The sequence below is a fragment of the Engystomops pustulosus genome, chromosome 1 (assembly GCF_040894005.1).
Source record: "Engystomops pustulosus chromosome 1, aEngPut4.maternal, whole genome shotgun sequence".
NCBI lineage: Eukaryota > Metazoa > Chordata > Amphibia > Anura > Leptodactylidae > Engystomops > Engystomops pustulosus.
The window spans coordinates 102,590,194-102,610,910 of NC_092411.1; the positions used below are offsets into that span (position 1 = coordinate 102,590,194).

At 41.7% G+C, this 20,717-nt stretch overlaps 1 protein-coding gene across 4 annotated transcripts in view; it reads left to right on the forward strand.

Moving 5' to 3' along the window:
* Positions 1-19,704, forward strand: part of C1H14orf93 (chromosome 1 C14orf93 homolog) — a 32,535-nt gene extending 12,831 nt beyond the window's left edge. For all 4 annotated transcript variants that reach the window (XM_072150455.1, XM_072150462.1, XM_072150477.1 and 1 more), the window contains exons 6-7: positions 1,621-1,733; positions 19,166-19,704. In XM_072150455.1, coding sequence (XP_072006556.1) covers positions 1,621-1,733; positions 19,166-19,567 — 515 coding nt within the window. In that variant the 3' untranslated portion in view covers positions 19,568-19,704. The remainder of the gene's footprint in view (positions 1-1,620; positions 1,734-19,165) is intronic.
* Positions 19,705-20,717: the final 1,013 nt, after the last annotated feature.

Consider the following 20,717-nt stretch of genomic DNA (forward strand, 5'->3'; position numbering starts at 1 on the left):
GCCGCGGGCGGGTGGATGTGATGGGCGGCGGAATGTGCGGGGGGTCGGGGAGATGTCCCGGCCGTAACACATTCCGGCGGGCGGGAGCCCGACGCCGCCCCCTAGTATAGCAGGAAGCGCTCCGCCTGAGGCGAGAATCTCAACTCGCCTCATGGCAGGTGCGCCCCTGCCCCCCCCATATGGCCCCGAGGAAGCCCTGATCTTGTGGCCCCTCATATTCTGCGTCCCAGCTCCCACTTAATGGAACTCTACCAACAAGATCAAGCATGATAAACCAGGGATACTTACTCATAGATCAAGGCACATGATGTGATAATCTTCTTGTATGTGTTATCCATGGTCTTTTCTTTTAAATCAACTTTTTAAAAGTATGCTGATGAGCCTGATGGGCTATCTGTCATCTGGATTTACAGACTTTTACATTGTCTTTTTGTCTTGTCCTCCCTTCTTTTCCTTCTTTAAACCCTTTCCAAAAGTAGGCAAAATTTAAATTTAATGCAATTTTACAGTTGAAACACATTTAGTTAAAGCCATATGCATTTGGGAGTGCTGTTTCTGTCACTTTTTGAAACAGCCTCAATAGGAGTTGCAGAAACCATATAAAACAGACGGATTTTTTTTCTTTCCATAACGCATTGTGGTGGAGAGGGGGCTATGCTCATATCATGGGTTGTCATGGATCCCAAGTGGTGTAAAAATAATAAAGAATTTCTACTTACCTCTAGTCTAGTGCGGTGCCACCTGTGATTGTCGGCCTCTCATTGTATGCATAGGGTCAACGGTGACACCATTTTAACAGTGCACACTCACTACAGCCTAATAGAGGCTGCAGCATTGTCAACATGACGTCACTGCTGAGCCTCTGAAAACCAACAAAGATAAGGATTGAAGCAGGGCCGATGCCAGCACTGTGCATACCTGGGCAAGTGCTGGGGCCCAGAGCTGTTCGAGGAACCACATAAGGCTGTATATAGGGGATATATGGGTAGGCCTGTATATTAAATAACCATGAGGGGGCTGTTTGGTATTAAATAGGGGATATGTTAGTGAACAGAAGCCTGTTTTAGTTTCTAAATTTTTCAATGCCGCCACGTGAGTTCACTGCCTAATGAAACCTGGAACCGAACCTGAAGTGAAGGACCAAGGTATAAGTTGGGTTATTTTTACACCACCCAAGGCCCAAGTATTTTGTGGTGTGGGGAAAACTTGGAGCTAAAATCTCTAAATTCTGCCGAATAGTGAATGCAGTCTTTAGAGTGTATAAATAATGATGTGTATTTTTCAAAACCAGTGTAAGCTTAGAACAGACCGTCTGAAAATGCATCAGATTTATCACAGTAGCTGATGCTGGATGATAAATCTATTGCATCTTATACTTTCTACTCTAAGTTTATGACCCTCATCTATTGGCTTATTTAGCAGCAGAATATTGGCATACATTGGTGTATCTTAACCCCACGCCGCAAACTGTACATCCAAAGCGGCAGTGATTTACCGCTTTTAGATATAGCTACAGAGTGTGTCCTACTGTGCCTGCATTATGTTGATTATTTATATATTTAGATTATAAATATACCCTCAATTGTGTGTTAAAGTTATATGTTATGTATTCTGCTTTAGGTGCCTGTGTTGCCTATTTTTTGACAAAGAGAAGAGAATACCGCAATTCCATGAATCCCTTCAAAAGTTTAAAAGAGAAAGAAGATAAGAAGTTGAGAAGTCGTCGATACCGGGTGAGAACAAATAGATCTAGAATTCAGCTATATGCTCACATTCTCCTTAACCCCTTAATAGTACGTCACATGTCGGGTCCCGGTACATGGAGAGGGCTCGCGGGCCGAGCCCTCTCCATATCCGTTGAGTCTTTGCATGCGTCGCCATCTTTCCGTGGATCGTCGCTCCCCGTGACGTCATCAGGGAGCGGCGATCCGTTGCCATGGTAGCTTCGGGTCTCACGAAGACCCGAAGCTACTTCGGGTTAACCCATTCTTTACCATGTGCTGTCAGCACATGGTAATGTATGAGTAGTAAAATCCCCATATACTGCCATACTGTAGTATGGCAGTATATGATAGGATCGATCAGACAACCTAGGGTTAAAGTACCCTAGGGAGTCTGAAAAATGGTAAAAATAAGAATTAAAAAAAAGAATTGATATAAATATAAATAAACAGTAAAAATCATAAACACATTAGGTATCACCGCGTCTGAAAATGCCAGATCTATCAAAATATGATAACGGTTTTTCACTGCGGTTTTTCACTGCGTTTAACCCTGTAACGGAAAATCACGCCCAAAGTCGAAAATGGCACTTTTTTGCCATTTTAAAAAATTTGTTAAAATTCTATAAAAAGTGATCAAAAGGTCGTACAGTCCTAAAAATGATAACATTGTAAACGTCATCAAAATCCGCAAAAAACTACACCACCCACAGCTCCATACACCAAAGTATGAAAAAGTTATTAGCCCCAGAAGATGGCAAAATCCTCCAAAAAAATTTTGTACAGGAGGTTTTAATTTTTTTAAATGTATGAAAACGTTATAAAACCTATACAAATTTGGTAACCCCCTAATCGTACCGACCCAAAGAAGTAGACATGTCATTTGGGGTGCACAGTAAAATCCAAGCCCACAAGAATACGGCAAAAATGCGTTTTTTTTTACCAATTTCACTGCACTTGGATTTTTTTTCCCGGTACACGGCATGAAATATTAAATACCACCATTTTGAAGTGTAATTTGTTACGCAGAAAATAAGCCATCATACAGCTCTGTACGTGGAAAAATAAAAAAGTTACAGATTTTTGAATGTGAGGAGTGAAAAATGAAAACGCAAAATCGAAAAAGGGCCGCGGCGGGAAGGGGTTAAGTCTCATTGTCCTGCAAATGTTTAGTGTAATAAAGTGAGGTTATAGTCTTTGTGTAATTTAGCAGATGTATGTAACCTAAAAATAACATTACTGTTTGTTTCCCTGAACAAAGGCTTCCATCTACCATCCTGTATAGATTGTGAGCCCTCACAAGCAGGGTGGGCTCCTTCTAATTTTAAAAGAAAAAAATGTTGTTTTCAGCTCACCAAACATTGCAGAGGCTGCCGTGTCAGACCAGTCGCACGGAGTAAAGGAGTCGGGCCACTCCAAGTCAATATGGAGAAAGTAAGCAGGCACTCCAGCGAGGGTAAACATGAAAAATATCTAAAATTTTTTGGGAAAAACATATTAAAACCTAACTTTTAATCGTATAGTTAAAAGCCATGTGCACATGGGATCGGGAAAGCCATTGACGCGTTTCTGATATTACTCCTTAGTCATAGTGGCGTGGACATATATGGAAACAGTCGGCATTTAACCCCTTAACGCTGAAGCCACTTTTCACCTTCCTGACACGGCCCATTTTTTCAAATCTGCCCTGTGTCACTATAAGTGGTTATAACTTTGGAACGCTTTAACATATCCAAGTGATTTTGAAATTGTTTTCTCGTGACACATTGTACTTCATGTTAGTTAAAAAATTTTGGTGGTATGTTTTGCATTTATTTATGAGAAAATCAGATATTTGGTGAAAATTTGGAAAAATTAGCAATTTTCGAAATTCTAAATTTTCTACTTTTTCCACACATGAGTCATAACACCAAAAAACGTAATAACTAACATTCACCGAATGTCTACTTTATACCTCCGTGGTTTTTTATGCATACTCTTATTTTTGTAAGATGTTATGGGGCTTTGAACGTTAGGTGCAATTTTTCACATTTTCATAAAAAAAGCAAAATCCTGCTATTGAGGGACCTGCTCAGGTTTCAAGTCACTTTGAGAGGCCTAAATAAAGTAAAACCCGATAAATTACCCCATTATAGAAACTAAACCCCTCAACGTACGTAAAACAACTTTTATGAAGTTTGTTAACCCTTTAATTGGTTTACAGGGGTTAAAACAAAATCGGATGCAATTTCGAAATTGCATTTTATTTGGCTAAATGAATGTGTTTTTCATAAAATGTACAAATTCTCAGTGGATAAAATTCCAAAACGCTCCTCAAAATTTGATCCCCAATCTCTCCCGCGTATAACAATACCCCATATGTGGTGTTAACCTCCTGTATGGGCACACCCCAGGGCATGGAAGGGAAGCTGCGCCATTCAGAGCAGATTATGCATTGTCACTTTTTATTGGCTATACAATCTTTATTTTTTTGGCAATTTGGACATATAAGGGCTTATTTTTTTGCGACATGAGATGCACTTTACAAATACTTCATTTAAGTGGATCTGTAGCTTTTCGATGAGATTTCATTAACTCTTTAATGTATGGAGGAAAAGAAAATTGTCAATTTGGGGTTTCTTTTTTTTTGTATATTTTGGGGGTCGTACACCATACACTAAAAATACTATAATATTTTCATTCTATAGATCACTACGATTACGGTGATACCTCATTTATATAGTTTTTCATTTATTTTTACAATTTTACTGGAGAAAAACTAATATAGAGGAAATCTCATTTTGTTTCTGCATCGCCATCTTTTCGGGAACTTAACCTTAATATTTTTTGGTTGACAGAGCTAGTTTAGGGCTTATTTTTTACGTGTTGAGTTGTTCTTTCAATTGGTACCATTTTGGGGCACATAACTTTTTTTGATCACTTTTTAGAACATTTTTGTGAAGGGATTTTATGAAAATGTATATTTTTGGCGAGTTTTTCGGGTTTTGTTTTTACGGTGTTCACCGTACGGGTCCAATAATGTTTCTAACTTATTGTACAGATTGTTTCGGACGCGGCGATACCAAATATGTGGGGGGTTTTGGTGATTTTCAGGTATTTTTACTTTATTAGATGTGTATAGGGAATGTTTGTGTTTAGGGGACTTTAACTCTATTTAATTAATTATTTTTATTAAAAATTGTGTTTATTCAGTGTTTTTAACTTTTTTCTTTACTTTTACAGGTTAGCTTGAACAAGTGATCCACTGATCACTTGTTCAAGCTATTCTTCACCTAATACAGTGTAATACAGATGTATTACACTGTATTATGTGAAACACTGAGCGGAAGGAGATCGGTCAGCCCCGGGCACCGGCAGTCCCGGGGCTGCGATCAGAGGAGCGGGACCCCCCCGGTAAGCGCCGCGGGGGGGTCCGAATCTAGTTAAATGCCCCTAGCACGCCGCGGTCAGCGCGACCGCGGCGTGTTAGGGGTTAACACCGCGATCGGAGAAATCTCCGATCGCGGGTGTTAGAGGAGGGTGTCGGCTATAATATATAGCCGACACCCGCAGCTTCTGGCCCCGGCTCCATTCAGGAGCCAGGGCCAGAAGTTTGACGTACTATTACTGCATATTGCGGGAACGCACCTCCCGCCATGCAGTAATAGTACGTCAAATGTCGGGAAGGGGTTAACAGATAAGGAAACGCCCACAAGGGAAGGAAATAAGGAAATGACGTAGGAGAAACACTCCTTAGGAAAACGTAACATCAAGATAAGTTACAATATTAGTAGTAACATTAGAAAAAATGCATCAGATCAGATCTTAGATTTAAACCGTGGGGGTGACTGGTGTTCAGAGTTAATATCCAGAAAGCTTCTCTGGTAAGTAGAATTTTTCGCCAGTCTCCTCCCCGTTTCGGTGCAAAGACTTTTTCTATGATCGTAGCTGACATATGAGAGAAAGAATCATTATGGATAGTTTTGAAATGTTTGGCTACATTGGATACATTACGGAAAGATGTTTTATCCGCATCCTTAACCCCTACGGGACTGACCTGTGTCACTATAAGTGGTTATAGTATTGGAACGCTATGAGATATCCAGGGGATTTTGAGATTGTTTTCTCGTGACACATTGTACTTCAAATTAGTTTAAAAATTTGGATGAAATCTTTTGTGTTTAGTTATGAAAAAAAACAAAATTTGGCAAAAATTTGGAAAAATTCTTTATTTTCAACATTCTAAATTCTCTACTTTTGATGCAGATAGTCATAGCTCCCAAATAAATTCATAACTTACATTTTCCAAATGTCTGCTTTATGTTGGCATGGTTTTTTAAGATTCCACATATTTTACTAGAATGTTATGAGGCTCAGAATTTAGGTGCCATTTTTTTGTAAAATCACCAAAACCCGTATTTAGATGAACCTGCTCAACTTCTAATTGACACTGAGAGGCCTAAATAATAGTGAGACTCGTAAATTACCCCATTGTGGAAACTACACACCTCAACGTATGAAAAACCACTTTTAAGAAGTTTGTTAACCCTTTACGTGTTTTATAGGGGTTAAAACAAAATGGAGGTGCTGTCTGCAAATTGTAATATTTTTTCACAATACACCCATTTTGGGTGGAAAATTAAACATTTACAATGGATTAAATGAATAAAGGCTCCACAAAGTTTGTTACCCAATCTCTCCCGAGTACACGGATACCCCATATGTGGTGGTAACCTGCTGTATGGGCGCACGGCCGGGCATAGAAGGGAAGGAGGCGCCATGCAGAGCAGATTTGCTATGTCACATTGTACAGACTATAATTTTTTTTTTCTTTTTTTTAATGTGGACCTATAGGGGCTTATTTCTTTTGCCACATGAGATGCACTTTTCTGGTACGTAATTTGGGGGAATCTATAGGCTAATTGGTGAGATTTTATTAACTCTTTGTTGGTGGAGGAAATGAAAATCATCACTTTTCAGGAAGATTTTTATGGGGTTTTTTTTGGCCGTTTACCATACCATAAAAATAGTATATTATTTTTATTCTATGGGTCGCTACGATTACAAAAAGACCTCATGTATATAGATTTTTTATTTTTTCCCATTTTTACTGAATAAAAAGTATTTTGGCAAAAATGTTGTTAATTTTAGCATCACCGTCTTTCATATGCATAACTTTTTTATTTTTCGCCTCACAAATCTGTTTTATGGTTTATTTTTTGCGAGAAAGATTGTTCTTTTTAGTGGTCTTATTTTAGAGTACATAACATTTTTTAAATCACTTTTTAGAGCATTTTTATAGGGTATTAATTGAAAATGATATTTTTTCTGGAGCTTTTTTTTTTGTTTTTTTTACGGGGTTCACTTTGCGGATCTAATAACGATTCTGTTTTATTATGCAGATTGTTACGGACGCAGGGATACCAAATATGTGGGGGTTTTGTGTATTTTATTCAATTGTACTGAATAAAAACCAATTTGGAGAAAATCTTGTTCATTTTAGCATCACCATCTTTTCATATGCATAACTTTTTTAATTTTCGGCTGACAAATCTGGTTAGGGGCTTATTTTTTGCGAGAAGAGTGGGCTTATTTTGGAGTGCATAACATTTTTTAAATTACTTTTTAGAACCTTTTTTTATAAGGTATTAATTAAAAAAATCTTTTTTCGGAACGTTTTTGCGTTTTTTTTCTACGGCATGTACCGTGCGGGTCCAGTAACGATTCTGTTCTATTATACAGATTGTTACGGACACGGCAATACCAAATATGCAGGGGTTTTTTGTGTTTTTTATACTTTATTAAGTGTTTTTAAAGGAAAGTGACATTTTAGGGGCTTATATTTTAATGCATTTATTTTTTATTTATTCTAATGTATTAACTTTAGTGTTTTTGACTTTTTTTAATTATACATACTTGAACCAGTGATGCTCTGATCACTGGTTTAAGTTCAATACACTGCTCTACAATACTATTTTATTGTAGAGCAGTGTAAACTGTCTGAGCAAGCTTGCGCATGCTCATACAGTTTACAGTCAGACCCGGAAGGGGTCTGGCTGCCATGGAGACCGGGCAGCTCCGGGGCACATGCCAGTCCTCGGAGCTGCCCAGAAGTGGATTGGATCCCCCGGTAAGCGGCACGGGGGATCCGATCCACAGCGCAAACACCCTTACACGCCGCGGTCATGCTTGACCGCGGCGTGTAAGGGGTTAACACCCGCGATCGGAGCCGGCTCCGATCGCGGGTGTTAGCGCAGGCTGTCAGCTGTACTAGACAGCTGACAGCCACTGCTTCTGGTACCGGCTCCGTTCGTGAGCCGGTGCCAGAAGCAGGACGTTATAGAACGTCCCCGTGCGCTAAGTCTCTAGCCCCGGGGACGTACTATAACGTCCTGGTGCGCCTAGGGGTTAATGTGCTCATATAGACGTGTTTTGAATTTTCTGATTGTACAACCTACGTATTGTAAATGACAGTGCAGCTAATAAGGTACACTACATGGTGACTGTTACAGTTTACATATTTGTTGATGTTATAAGACGTGGGATGGGGGTGGCTATAGCTGCGAAAGGTAGTAGTTTTTAACATAAATTTGCAAGTATTGCATCTTGATTGTCCACATTTGAAATTACCTTTCAGATGAAGCCAAGTAGATACATTGATGCCTTGTGTACTGGAAAAAATATTAGGTGATACAATGTTGCCAATAGTAGTAGCTCGTTTGGCAACAAATTGAACTCCATTAGACAGTATTTGTTTTATTATGGGATCCTGATGCAGTAATGGCAAATTGTTTGAAATGATGCTGCGAACCATGGAAAAATCTTCACTATAGGTGGTACTAAACACTAATTTGTTTGTAGAAGATGCTTGTGCTTTGTTTTTTCTTGAAAATAGATAATCTGTGCGTGGTTTGCTAGCCACTGTGTGCTTGGCTCGTTCCAGGGTATGAGTTTTGTAACCCCTGTTATTAAATCGTTCATCCATAGTTTGGGTTTCTGATAGATATGTGTCTGATGTAGAACAAGACCTACGTGCCCTGATGTATTCACCCGCTGGTAAATTTCTGATAATATCTTTAGGGTGACAAGAGTGCGTATGGAGAGTTGTATTACCTGAGGTGGGTTTCCTAAAGAGATGGGAAGAAACAGTATGTAAGGAAATGTGGCCTGTTAGCGTGATATCTAAAAAATCAGTAGTTACAGTATTAAAGTTATGGGTAAACCTGAGGTTTAGGGTATTAACGTTTATGTAACGTACAAAATTAGAAATGTTAGGTACATCGCCAGACCAAACAAGAATGCAATCGTCTATGTACCTTCCGTACCATCGGATAGAGGCAACGAAAGGATTGGAATCAGAGAAAATATGGAATTCTTCCCACCATGCCAAATAAACATATTAACCTCATTCACAAAAAACGAGGGAGTCTCTACGAAAACAAAAGATACAGGAGGAGAGCAGGTCGCAAACATAAAAACAAGGGCACAACACCACAAATCTCAGAACAACAAGTAACCAATTCGACCTCTAATAGTGTTGTAAACATGTCGGCTTGCATACTCACAAAACAAATGCAAGTACTTGCTAAAGGACTGAATTTCGCTCCCACCTGTCGCATGAATCTATACAACACTATTCGCGATGTCAACAGATTCATTAGACTCATCACTGTCAAACGCCACTTTTTTGATTCGGAAATTTCTACCAGTCCTATCAATAATGCCTTACCTGATCTCAACAAACGTGGATCTACACTTTTTCCCTTGGATTTCAATCTAAGTGATCAAATTTTGGTGTCAAGTCTTAATACTCTTATGACGGAAAACCAGGATCCAGTCACTCAAGTTCACAATACCTGTCACAAAGTTCCATGGTCTAATCCATTTTTTTATCCTATACAAACTAGGACTCCGGCTATGGACATTGTTCAAACAGCTGTAGAAAGAGACCTTAAAAAATCGTCTGAAATATAGGACTCACATAAAAATAATCTCACTTCTGGAGAACAACGAGCCTTACGTGCACTAAAACACAATCCACACATAGTGGTTAGAAATGCCGACAAAGGCGGCTCTGTTGTAGTCTTAGATTCAGACCTATATGCCCAAGAAATTATGTCCATGCTACAAGATTCTTCCACCTATAGAAATTAAGATTTAGAAACCTACCGGTAAATCAGTTTCCACTAGTCCACCATGACAGCCACCTGGAGGATACCCTTTGACCTCTGTGGGAACAGGAAGGAGAGAGGTTAAAAGTCCCCTCCCAGCATCCTCCCACCAGTGTCTACCAAATATAAATCTTATGAATCTTTTTACCCACCTATTGTCCATAAGGCAGCAGTCATGAAAGGCACCAAGGGCAGACACCTGCACTTTTAAAGTGCTTGTGGATAGACCCCTTTCTAATCCAGCTTGCAGGAACTCCAACACCTGAAAGACATTAGGGTTATCTTGTGATGGAGGTTTATCCCCACAAAAAGATACAAATTTTTTTCCATATTTTATGATATATGGCACTGGTTTTCTACTCGCCTGTAGAGTGTTCACCACCTTTGATGAAAGACCCTTCCTTAACAGGAGTTCCCTTTCAGGATCCATGCCGATAGGTCGAAGTAGCTCGGCCTTGGATGAAGAACTGGGCCTTGGAATAGGAAATCGTTCTCCGGAGGAAGTAGGATGGGTTCCTGAAGAGCCATGGATCTCAGAAGAGGGTACCAACTCTTCTTCCTCCAGTTCGGGCAGATTAGTATTACCCTGGCCTTGTCCAGGTAGATTTTGCGTAGCACCTTTGAAATCAGGGGAATTGGGGGACAGGCATATGCTAGTGGCTGGTCCCAAGTATGGCTGAATGCGTCCAGAGTCGAGAAAGGTTCTCTTGTGTCTAGAGAATAAAAAAGGTTGCACTTTGTATTCTCTCTTGAGGCAAACAGATCTATGAGTGGTTGTCCCCATAAGGTGATCAGATGGTCGTAAATCTCCTGCTTTAGGCACCATTCGTTCGGTAAGAGTGTTTTTCTGCTCAGGAAGTCTGCTGTTAGATTCTCTCTTCCACGAAGATGGGTCGCAGAGAGAGATTGGCAATTGTCCTCTGCCCATTTGAAGATCTTCTGTGATAGGGCCAGTAAATCCGGAGACCTGGTTCCCCCTTGTCTCCTCAGATATGATACAGTGGTGGTGTTGTCGGATAATATCAGGAGGTGTGAATTCCTTAGGTGAGACCTGTTGGATCTCAGAGTTTCCCAAACCGCACGTAATTCTCTGAAGTTGGAGGATTTGGCATTGATTTCCTGAGTCCATTGACCCTGTACCAACTGATCTTGGAAACAAGCGCCCCAACCTGACTTGCTTGCATCGGCCTGGTTGGTAATCAAGGGCTGTTGGATCCATGGGACGCCCCTTCCTAAGTTCCTTGTACTTAGCCACCACAGAAGATCTCGTCTCACACTCAGCGGGATCTGGACCCTTTTCTCTAAGCCTCTTGGTGATCTGTCCCAGGATGAAAGGATCCAGTTTTGGAGAGATCTGGAATGGTTTTGGCACCATGATACTGCTGGGATACTGGCTGATACTGGTCATCTGTCCTAAAAGCTTCATAGCTGTCCGGATTGAAACACTTGGCTTTTTTCTGAATGATGGTACGAGGTGTCTGATGTTGTCCTTCTTGTCCTGCGGAAGAGAACAGATTTGATGACATGAGTCTAAGATTACCCCCAAGAATTTTATCTGGGTAAGGGGGGAAAGACTTGACTTCTGAAAGTTGACGATCCACCCCAGACTTGTGAGTGTAGAAATCGTGAAATCCCGAGACCTGACTAGGTCTAAGCTGGTATTGGCTATAATCAGAAAGTCGTCTAGGTAGGGAACGACAGACACTTCCTGATTTCTTAAGAAAGCCACCACCTCTATCATCAGTTTGGAAAATACCCTGGGAGCGGAAGATATTCCGAAGGGTAGTGCACAAAATTGAAAGTGGTGAGTTACCCCTTCCAAGGAAAGAACAGAGAATCTTAAATATTTCTGAGAGGAAGGATGGATAGGAGCGTGATAATAGGCGTCCTTTAGGTCTATGGTGCACATAAAGGAGTTTTGGTGGATGAGGGGTATAGCAGATCTTACCGACTCCATCTTGAAGCGTCTGTATATTATGAAGCGATTTAATCCTCTCAAGTTTATTATGAGGCGGTTCGATCCGTTGGGCTTTTTCACTGTGAACAGAGGGGAGTAGAAACCTTGTTCCTCTTGATTGAGCGGAACTCTCAGGATGGCCCCCAGTTGTAGCAGGTTCTGGACCTCCTGCCAGATGGTGACCTGTGTAGAAGGAGATGATGAAGATGGACAGAAGTATCTTTGTGGGGGAAGACGGGAGAATTCTATTCTGTAACCATTTTTTACAATGTCTCTTGCCCAGAGATTTGATGTTATCTTCTCCCACTGAGAAGTAAAAAACTTGAGTCTTCCCCCAACCCTGGCGTCACTGCTTCTTACTTTTGGATGGGTCACTGTTTGAGGAGAACAAGAAGCCATGACCTCTGCCTCCCTTGGGAAAGCTCCAACGGCCTTGTTTGCCCTTCCCTCTGTAGCTCTCCCTTTGGTCCTTGGGGCCACGAAAAAATTTTCTTTTGGTGTCAGGTCGATTTTCCGGAAACCCCATCTTCTTGTCGGCAGCTTTCTCCAGAATGGCATCGAGGTCCGGGCCGAAGACTAACTCGCCTGAAAAGGGGATTCCTCACAATTTTGTTTTTGGAACGTATGTCTCCTCCCCATTGCTTTAGCCAAAGCACTCTCCTTGATGCGTTGGATAGGGCCCCTTCTTTAGCTGAAAATCTGATAACCACAGCAGGGGGAAGGGGGTGGGAAATATGGGGGAAAGGAAAAGGGATAGAAGGATAAAGGTGTGAGTGTAATTTTAAAATTTCACTTTTATTAATTATTTAAAATACTTGAGTACATACTCATGCTGGTCTGATAACTTCTAGTGTAACAGTATTATAAACTGCCTTATTTATATCCAAGTCACAAGGGTGATATGTGTACACCCCGGGTATTGAAAACGGGTATGGGTGCCCTTATAATTTATTTTACCCTCCCGAGTTTAATCTTTATCCCACTTATCCCTTGTGTGGGGATCAGGGAATAGGGACAGGAGTTAGAATTAAACAGCTCCAGTGTTAACTCGCAGCCTGATGTGCTGCGGTGATAACATCTGTTATGGTTTTCAAGAGAGCGATCGTGATGATATATGAATGTGTCGCTCCCTGACTAGCGGTGCTGTGTCGCGCCAGCAGTAGATAGTAATAGGATCGCGGCTATGTTGTATATGTGCCGCGTCTCCTTCACTGCTGCAGCGTTGACCAGTCGTCTCAGCTGGCGTGTGCTCACGCCGTTGAGGCTAACAGTTATTTGGTACACTGGTAGCTAATTTCTATTATTTTTGATTTGCTGCTGTCCCTAATAGAATCTGTCCCTAAACTGTGATCATGGATAAATTAATAGTGTCCCGACACGTGTTTCGCCTGGTCTCCCCGGCTTCTTCTAGAAATCCATCTTCTTGGATACCTTGGAGACTTGTACGTCCACTTTAGGACAGGCGTCCCAGATCTTCGAATCATTAGGTTCGAACAGAAGTAGTTTCTTGAAATTTTTGGAAACCGTTATTTTCTTTTTGGGTTCTTGCCATTCTGCCGTAATAAGATCTTTCAAAGTATCATTGACAGGAAAGACCCTTCGCTTTTTAGTCCTCAGTCCTCCAAAGAGATCCTTTTCGACTGATCTAGGAGGGATTATATCTTCAATGTTTAGAGTATCCCTTACTGCTTTGAGTAGTCTTTCCATTTCTTCAATAGGAAACAGATACCTGGCTTCAGATTCTTGTAAGTCAGAATGTGTTACTTCTGAATCTCTATAAGAACATGACGGAGATTCAGAAACATCTGAATCTGATACCGGAGTGGCTAAATCTGGATCCATACGGGCTCTTTTAGGGGAGGGACCCTGAAGAGCCTGAGAGGTTGAGGCGAGGGATACAAATTTTTCTTCGATAAACTCCTTAAAGGGGTATTCTCATCTGGGCACTCACATTCAGTTTCATTAATCTGCCATATGTAAACATTTCTTCAATTAGATGTTATTAAAAAAAATGTTCCTGTGTGAAGATAATTTCTCAAATGTAGACATTTTGTCCCTTAGAAACGAGATTGCTTCCTCAGATACGGCCACCTCTGATGGATTGAGTGCACAAAGAAACAAAAGGTTATTGTATATAAAATGTCCGGGAGTTACAACATGTCGCACAGCCATCCTATGGTAATGATTGCTGAATCCTAGTGGTTGGGCAGGACTCTATAGCGCAAGTCTGGCCACTGCTGCCAGAGTGTGACGTGGTCGTATCCGAGGAAGCTATCTCGTTTCTAAGGGACAACATAACCTCATTTATGAGAAATTATCTTCATACAGGAAATTTTTTTTACTTAACATCCAATTGAAGAAATGTTTATATAAGGCAAATGAATTTAATTAAATGTAAATGCCCATATTGGAATACCCCTTTAATCTCATCCATAAAGGAGGTTTTTTCATCTCTCAATAATTTTATCTATGCAAGATTTACATATCGGTTTCTTATGCGTATCAGGTAACTTGCTAATGCACATATTACATCTTCTGCTCTGAACATCAGATGATTTTGATTTGGATCTCGCCACTTTGCCCCCTTTCTCCTGCTTCTCCTCCTTGCCTTTCCCCTTTCCACCAGATTCCTCCTGGAAGGGAAGGAGGAGAATTTGTTGCAGGAGACCGTAAAAAACACACAAATATTTACACATATAGCATGTGGAGGACACCTCCAGCGCACTTACAAGTACCAGCGGGTGGAGAGAGCCTGCATCTGCCTCTTCAGACATGGCTGTGACGGCAGGGAGACAAAACACACGGCTGCACGAGAGTCCAGAACAAACTGTGATCTTAGACCTCAGATCAACGTGTACCCGCAAAAACCTGACTTAAATACCTTCTAGGGGAGCCCATCCCCCTGTTGAAGGCTGCAGCCGGCGTTCATGCTCCGGGACCCGGCATCGGAGCGTCACTTCCGGTCGCGCCGGAAGTCGTCATCTGCCTCCGCGCGACACACCGGGATTTAAGGCTCACGGAGCGCCACCGCTCTCCCTTAGGCGCCGCTGCCAGCGGGACGAGCGGTGCTTACCAGGCCGGACGGGGATGACCAGGGAGGGCCGGAGCCGCCCATGGACCCGACCTGCGTGGCTTGGTCGAGGACCGCCCGACGGTTAGTGTTTGCGTCCCCCCTTACACCTGGATGATGCAAGGAGAGATCTTCTCTCCATCCTGACCCTGTGGGAACAGGAAGAACACTGGTGGGAGGATGCTGGGAGGGGACTTTTAACCTCTCTCCTTCCTGTTCCCACAGAGGTCAAAGGGCATCCTCCAGGTGGCCGTCATGGGGGACGTGGTGGAAAATTGGATGATAACCCTACAGAATGCATTCATAGAAAAATGATGCTACTACTACAGGAGGGTAAAGCTATGAATATTTTTGATGATAAAACAATAGAAGCTCTACTGCCAGCCCATCCCATAATTTCTATCCTGTATACCCTACCTAAAGTTCATAAAGAAGTCTTCCCTCCTCCAATGCGACCTATAATATCCGGAGTGGGTTCCCTCACAGAACAATTGGGCAAATTGCTGGACAGTATGTTGCAACCGCTTATATTACGCATCCCGGGTTACATTAAGGACAGTCGGGAAGTCCTAAAAATCATGTCTAATTTTCAATGGGATGAGAAGTCAGTTTGGGTCACATGTGATGTATGCTCTCTGTATACGGCGATACCACACAATCTAGCCGTTACAGCGGTTGCTCACCATATGAGCAGATATAGTAACTATTCTAATGTGCTACAGGGGTTTATTTTGGATGTTTTGAAATTTCTTCTTTCTCATAATTTCTTTTCTTTTGATAACAAATTTTATTTGCAGGTACAAGGTTGCCCTATGGGGGCTAAATTTCCCCCTCCCTAGCCAATCTTTATATGGCATGGTGGGAAGAATTCCATATTTTCTCCGATTCCAATCCTTTCGTTGCCTCTATCCGATGGTACGGAAGGTACATAGACTATTGCATTCTTGTTTGGTCTGGCGATGTACCTAACATTTCTAATTTTGTACGTTACATAAACGATAATACCCTAAACCTCAGGTTTACCCATAACTTTAATACTGTAACTCAGGGCCGGATTAAGATTGGTGGGGGCCCCTCTACAGAATGTAGCCCAGACAGGGTACACATTTAGCATCCATAGAATAGGTAGGGTCCCCCCTTAGTCAGTAATCCATGTAAGACACGTTTCCCCCTTAGGCATCATGCACAAAAATGTAAATGGGTCCATGATCGCACAATCTGACATAGATGTCTACAGCCCCCAGTAATATATAAATGTACATTCCATAGTAATTATTGTATACATTCCCCCAGTAATTAATAGATATACAGTCCCTTGTAATAATATATACATCCCCCAGTATTAGATATAAAGCCCCCAGTAATTAATAGATACAACCCAGAGTAATTCATAAACATACATCCCTCAGTAATTAATATGTACAGCCCCCAAGTTATATATATATATAGCCTGCTGTTATTTATACAGCCCTCTGGTGATATATAAAGCCCCCACAGTTATAATTACAGCCCCCCAGTTATACATACAGCCCCCCAATAGTATACAGCATCCCCCTATGAATATACAGCCCCCAGTTATACCTACAGCCCCCCCGTAATATACAGCAGCCCCCCATTTATACATACACCCCCCAATAATATACAGCAGCCCCCCATGAATATACAGCCCCCCATTTATACATACACCCCCCCCAATAATATACAGCAGCCTCCCATGAATATACAGCCCCCCAGTTATACATACAGCCCCCCAATAGTATACAGCATCCCCCTATGAATATACAGCCCCCAGTTATACCTACAACCCCCCCGTAATATACAGCAGCCCCCCATGAATATACAGCCCCCCATTTATACATACACCCCCCCCCCCCAATAATATACAGCAGCCTCCCATGAATGTACAGCCCTCCAGTTATACATACAGCCCCCAATAGTATACAGCATCCCCCTATGAATATACAGCCCCCAGTTATATCTACAGCCCCCCGGTAATATACAGCAGCCCCCCATAAATATAGAGACCCCCCAGTTATACATAAACCCCTAATAATATACAGTATGTCCCCCATGAATAAACAGCCCCCAAGTCATACATACAGCCCCCGAATGATATACAGTAGCCTCCCATGAATATACAGCCCCCCAATAATATACAGTAGCCACCCCAATAAACAGCAACCCCCCATGAATATACAGTAGCCTTTCATGAATATACAGCCCAGCAGTTATAAATACAGCCCCCCATAATTCATAACAAGTCCCCAGTAAAATAATAAATCTGTACTCACCTCCCGTTCCCACGATGGGCGGCGACCTCCTGCTCCTCTTTCGGGATGCCGCCAGAACATGTGTGTCTATGGCAGCCGCCATAAAACACAGCGCACGGGATATCTGCATCCTCCTGCAGGCGGCGCGGAGTGTGACGTCACACTCCGCGCCGCCCGCACAGCGAAGCCGACATCCCGTGCGCTGTGTTTTATGGCGGCTGCCATAGACACACATGTACTGGCAGCCGCCGCTACCGCGCGACAAGCGGTATAAATATCGGAGCACTGAGTGGGCGATTGCGGGCAATGGGACCGCCCGAATCACCACACTTAGTGGGGGCCCATTTAAGGGGGCGAAGTGGTGGGGGCCCCGGGGCACTCGCCCCGTGCGCCCCCCCTTTAATCCGGCTCTGCTGTAACTACTGATTTTTTTAGATATCACGCTAACAGGCCACATTTCCTTACATACTGTTTCTTCCCGTCTCTTTAGGAAACCCACCTCAGGTAATACAACTCTCCATGCGCACTCTTGTCACCCTAAATATATCATCAGAAATTTACCGGCGGGTGAATACATCAGGGCATGTAGGTCTTGTTCTACATCAGACACATATCTAACAGAAACCCAAACTATGGATGAACGATTTAATAACAGGGGTTACAAAACTCATACCCTGGAACGAGCCAAGCACACAGTGGCTAGCAAACCACGCACAGATTATCTATTTTCAAGAAAAAACAAAGCACAAGCATCTTCTACAAACAAATTAGTGTTTAGTACCACCTATAGTGAAGATTTTTCCATGGTTCGCAGCATCATTTCAAACAATTTGCCATTACTGCATCAGGATCCCATAATAAAACAAATACTGTCTAATGGAGTTCAATTTGTTGCCAAACGAGCTACTACTATTGGCAACATTGTATCACCTAATATTTTTTCCAGTACACAAGGCATCAATGTATCTACTTGGCTTCATCTGAAAGGTAATTTCAAATGTGGACAATCAAGATGCAATACTTGCAAATTTATGTTAAAAACTACTACCTTTCGCAGCTATAGCCACCCCCATCCCACGTCTTATAACATCAACAAATATGTAAACTGTAACAGTCACCATATAGTGTACCTTATTAGCTGCACTCACTGTCATTTACAATACGTAGGTTGTACAACCAGAAAATTCAAAACATGTCTATATGAGCACATTAAGGATGAGGATAAAACATCTTTCCGTAATGTATCCAATGTAGCCAAACATTTCAAAACTATCCATAATGATTCTTTCTCTCATATGTCAGCTACGATCATAGAAAAAGTCTTTGCACCGAAACGGGGAGGAGACTGGCGAAAAATTCTACTTACCAGAGAAGCTTTCTGGATATTAACTCTGAACACCAGTCACCCCCACGGTTTAAATCTAAGATCTGATCTGATGCATTTTTTCTAATGTTACTACTAATATTGTAACTTATCTTGATGTTACGTTTTCCTAAGGAGTGTTTCTCCTACGTCATTTCCTTATTTCCTTCCCTTGTGGGCGTTTCCTTACCTGTTAAATGCCGACTGTTTCCATATATGTCCACGCCACTATGACTAAGGAGTAATATCCAAAACGCGTCAATGGCTTTCCCGATCCCATGTGCACATGGCTTTTAACTATACGATTAAAAGTTAGGTTTTAATGTTTTTCCAAAATTTTTTTTTATATTTTTCATGTTTACCCTCGCTGGAGTGCCTGCTTACTTTCTCCTTCTAATTTTACAGCTCCATGTATCTGTGTCTCTCTATGTAATATGTGTGAACCCCCTTTTAAAATACTGAGAACCAGGAAACTAGTCGTTTTTCTATTGATAAATAATAATATAATGACTATACCCATAAAAAAATAAACTCTGTTAATGGAAAGATAAAGGTTAAAGTTATTGGAATATATCAATTAAATGTAAAACATAGCAAAAATAAACTTTAACCTGGACAAATTGTTTCTCTGCAGCTTTTTGCAAATCGTTCATGGGGCATCCAGCAGTTTCCACCAGAAGAACAAGCTCTTTGGGAGGGTGTGACTGAGGAGTTAATGTCTGATGAAGAGGACAGTCTGTCTGAGCCCGGGGTCTGGGTTGCCCGTCCACCTCGCTTCCGGGCACCAGAGCTGACCAGGCTCTGCTACGGCATTGACTCGCACTCCAAGCATGGCAATAAAACCAATCGTGTTTATGGCGCTCTGTCTGATCGGTTACCTTCCACAGAGATTCAGCTTCTACCTCCGCATCTTTACAATCCAAACTGGGAAAGAGAAGGGGAAGGGGAGGATCTGACCAGCGGAGGTAGAGGCAGAAAATCCTTTTGTCCTGACCTAAACGCCTTTATACAGATAAAAGTGGAAAAGGATGAATAATGGCTTTCTAGAAAATGACTGGACTATAAGATGTATGTGCAAGATATGTATTTGTGCACACAGTGTGGATCCAGCTTCCCATGTGGTAGAAGCCTTCTTCTGTTCATCCAGAATAATAAAGTCTTATTTTTAACATATGTGCTCTTATTGTGTTGTGTCTGCAGAAATCTTTCATATACAAGTTAGAAAACTCTTATAATGCAGTAGTGAAGTGGCAACATTCTGAATACACCGCTGAATGGATGTGGAAATTCATTCTTATTTCTTTCTGACACTGTTAACTCCCTTTCCTACGATCCAGGGTGTTTGGATTTGTGGAGAGACATGCGGCAACTCATTCTCATACGTCATCGGCACGACACTGGACAAAAGCACTCTTTCCATCCTCAACATACATATAAAAAAGCTGACTTTGATAGAACATCCAGTTGTATTCTAAGCACGTGGGTGCATTACATCCCTGGCATGGAAGTCTTAGCAGCGGTTTTAAAAAGATGGACGCAGGTGAGAAAATGTATCCTTGATAGACCTGTAGCATACTCACAATGTGAGTCTCACAAACGCGGCCTTCTGCCAGTGTAACCATAAATATGCTGGACACACGTACACACTCCTGTCATCACTGAGATCTTGACCTGCCATTAGACCTCTTCCACAAACACATTTCCTAGATGAAATATAGGTTCTGTCATAAAACAGGCAAAGGTTTTCTTCTGAAAGTGGAAGGAAGAGTTTCATAGTGTTCTATATGGATCGATGATATTGTCGATCCGGTCATTTATTTTCAACTGGATACCAGTGATATAGTGATGCCAATCTAAGGGTTTCTTAAGCTGCAGATATACCAAGACTTCTTTGTGGTATGCTGGAGACATGGGAGTGGGGAGTTGTAGGTGCTAGCAGGAGAGCTAAATAGGTCATCAGTAATGTATGACAGCAAAAATAACAATGGCTGCAGCGCAATTATTTTGTGTTGTGAGATTAAAGAGAAACTTTGTTAGAAGACATAGTTACATAGTTTATACGGTTGAAAAAAGACATGTCCATCAAGTTCAAACAAGGAAGGGAAGGGATTGGATAAACAGGAGAAACAATTCTTTATAACATAAGAGTCAATATAATTTGGATGTAATAAAACAATCTAGATCCT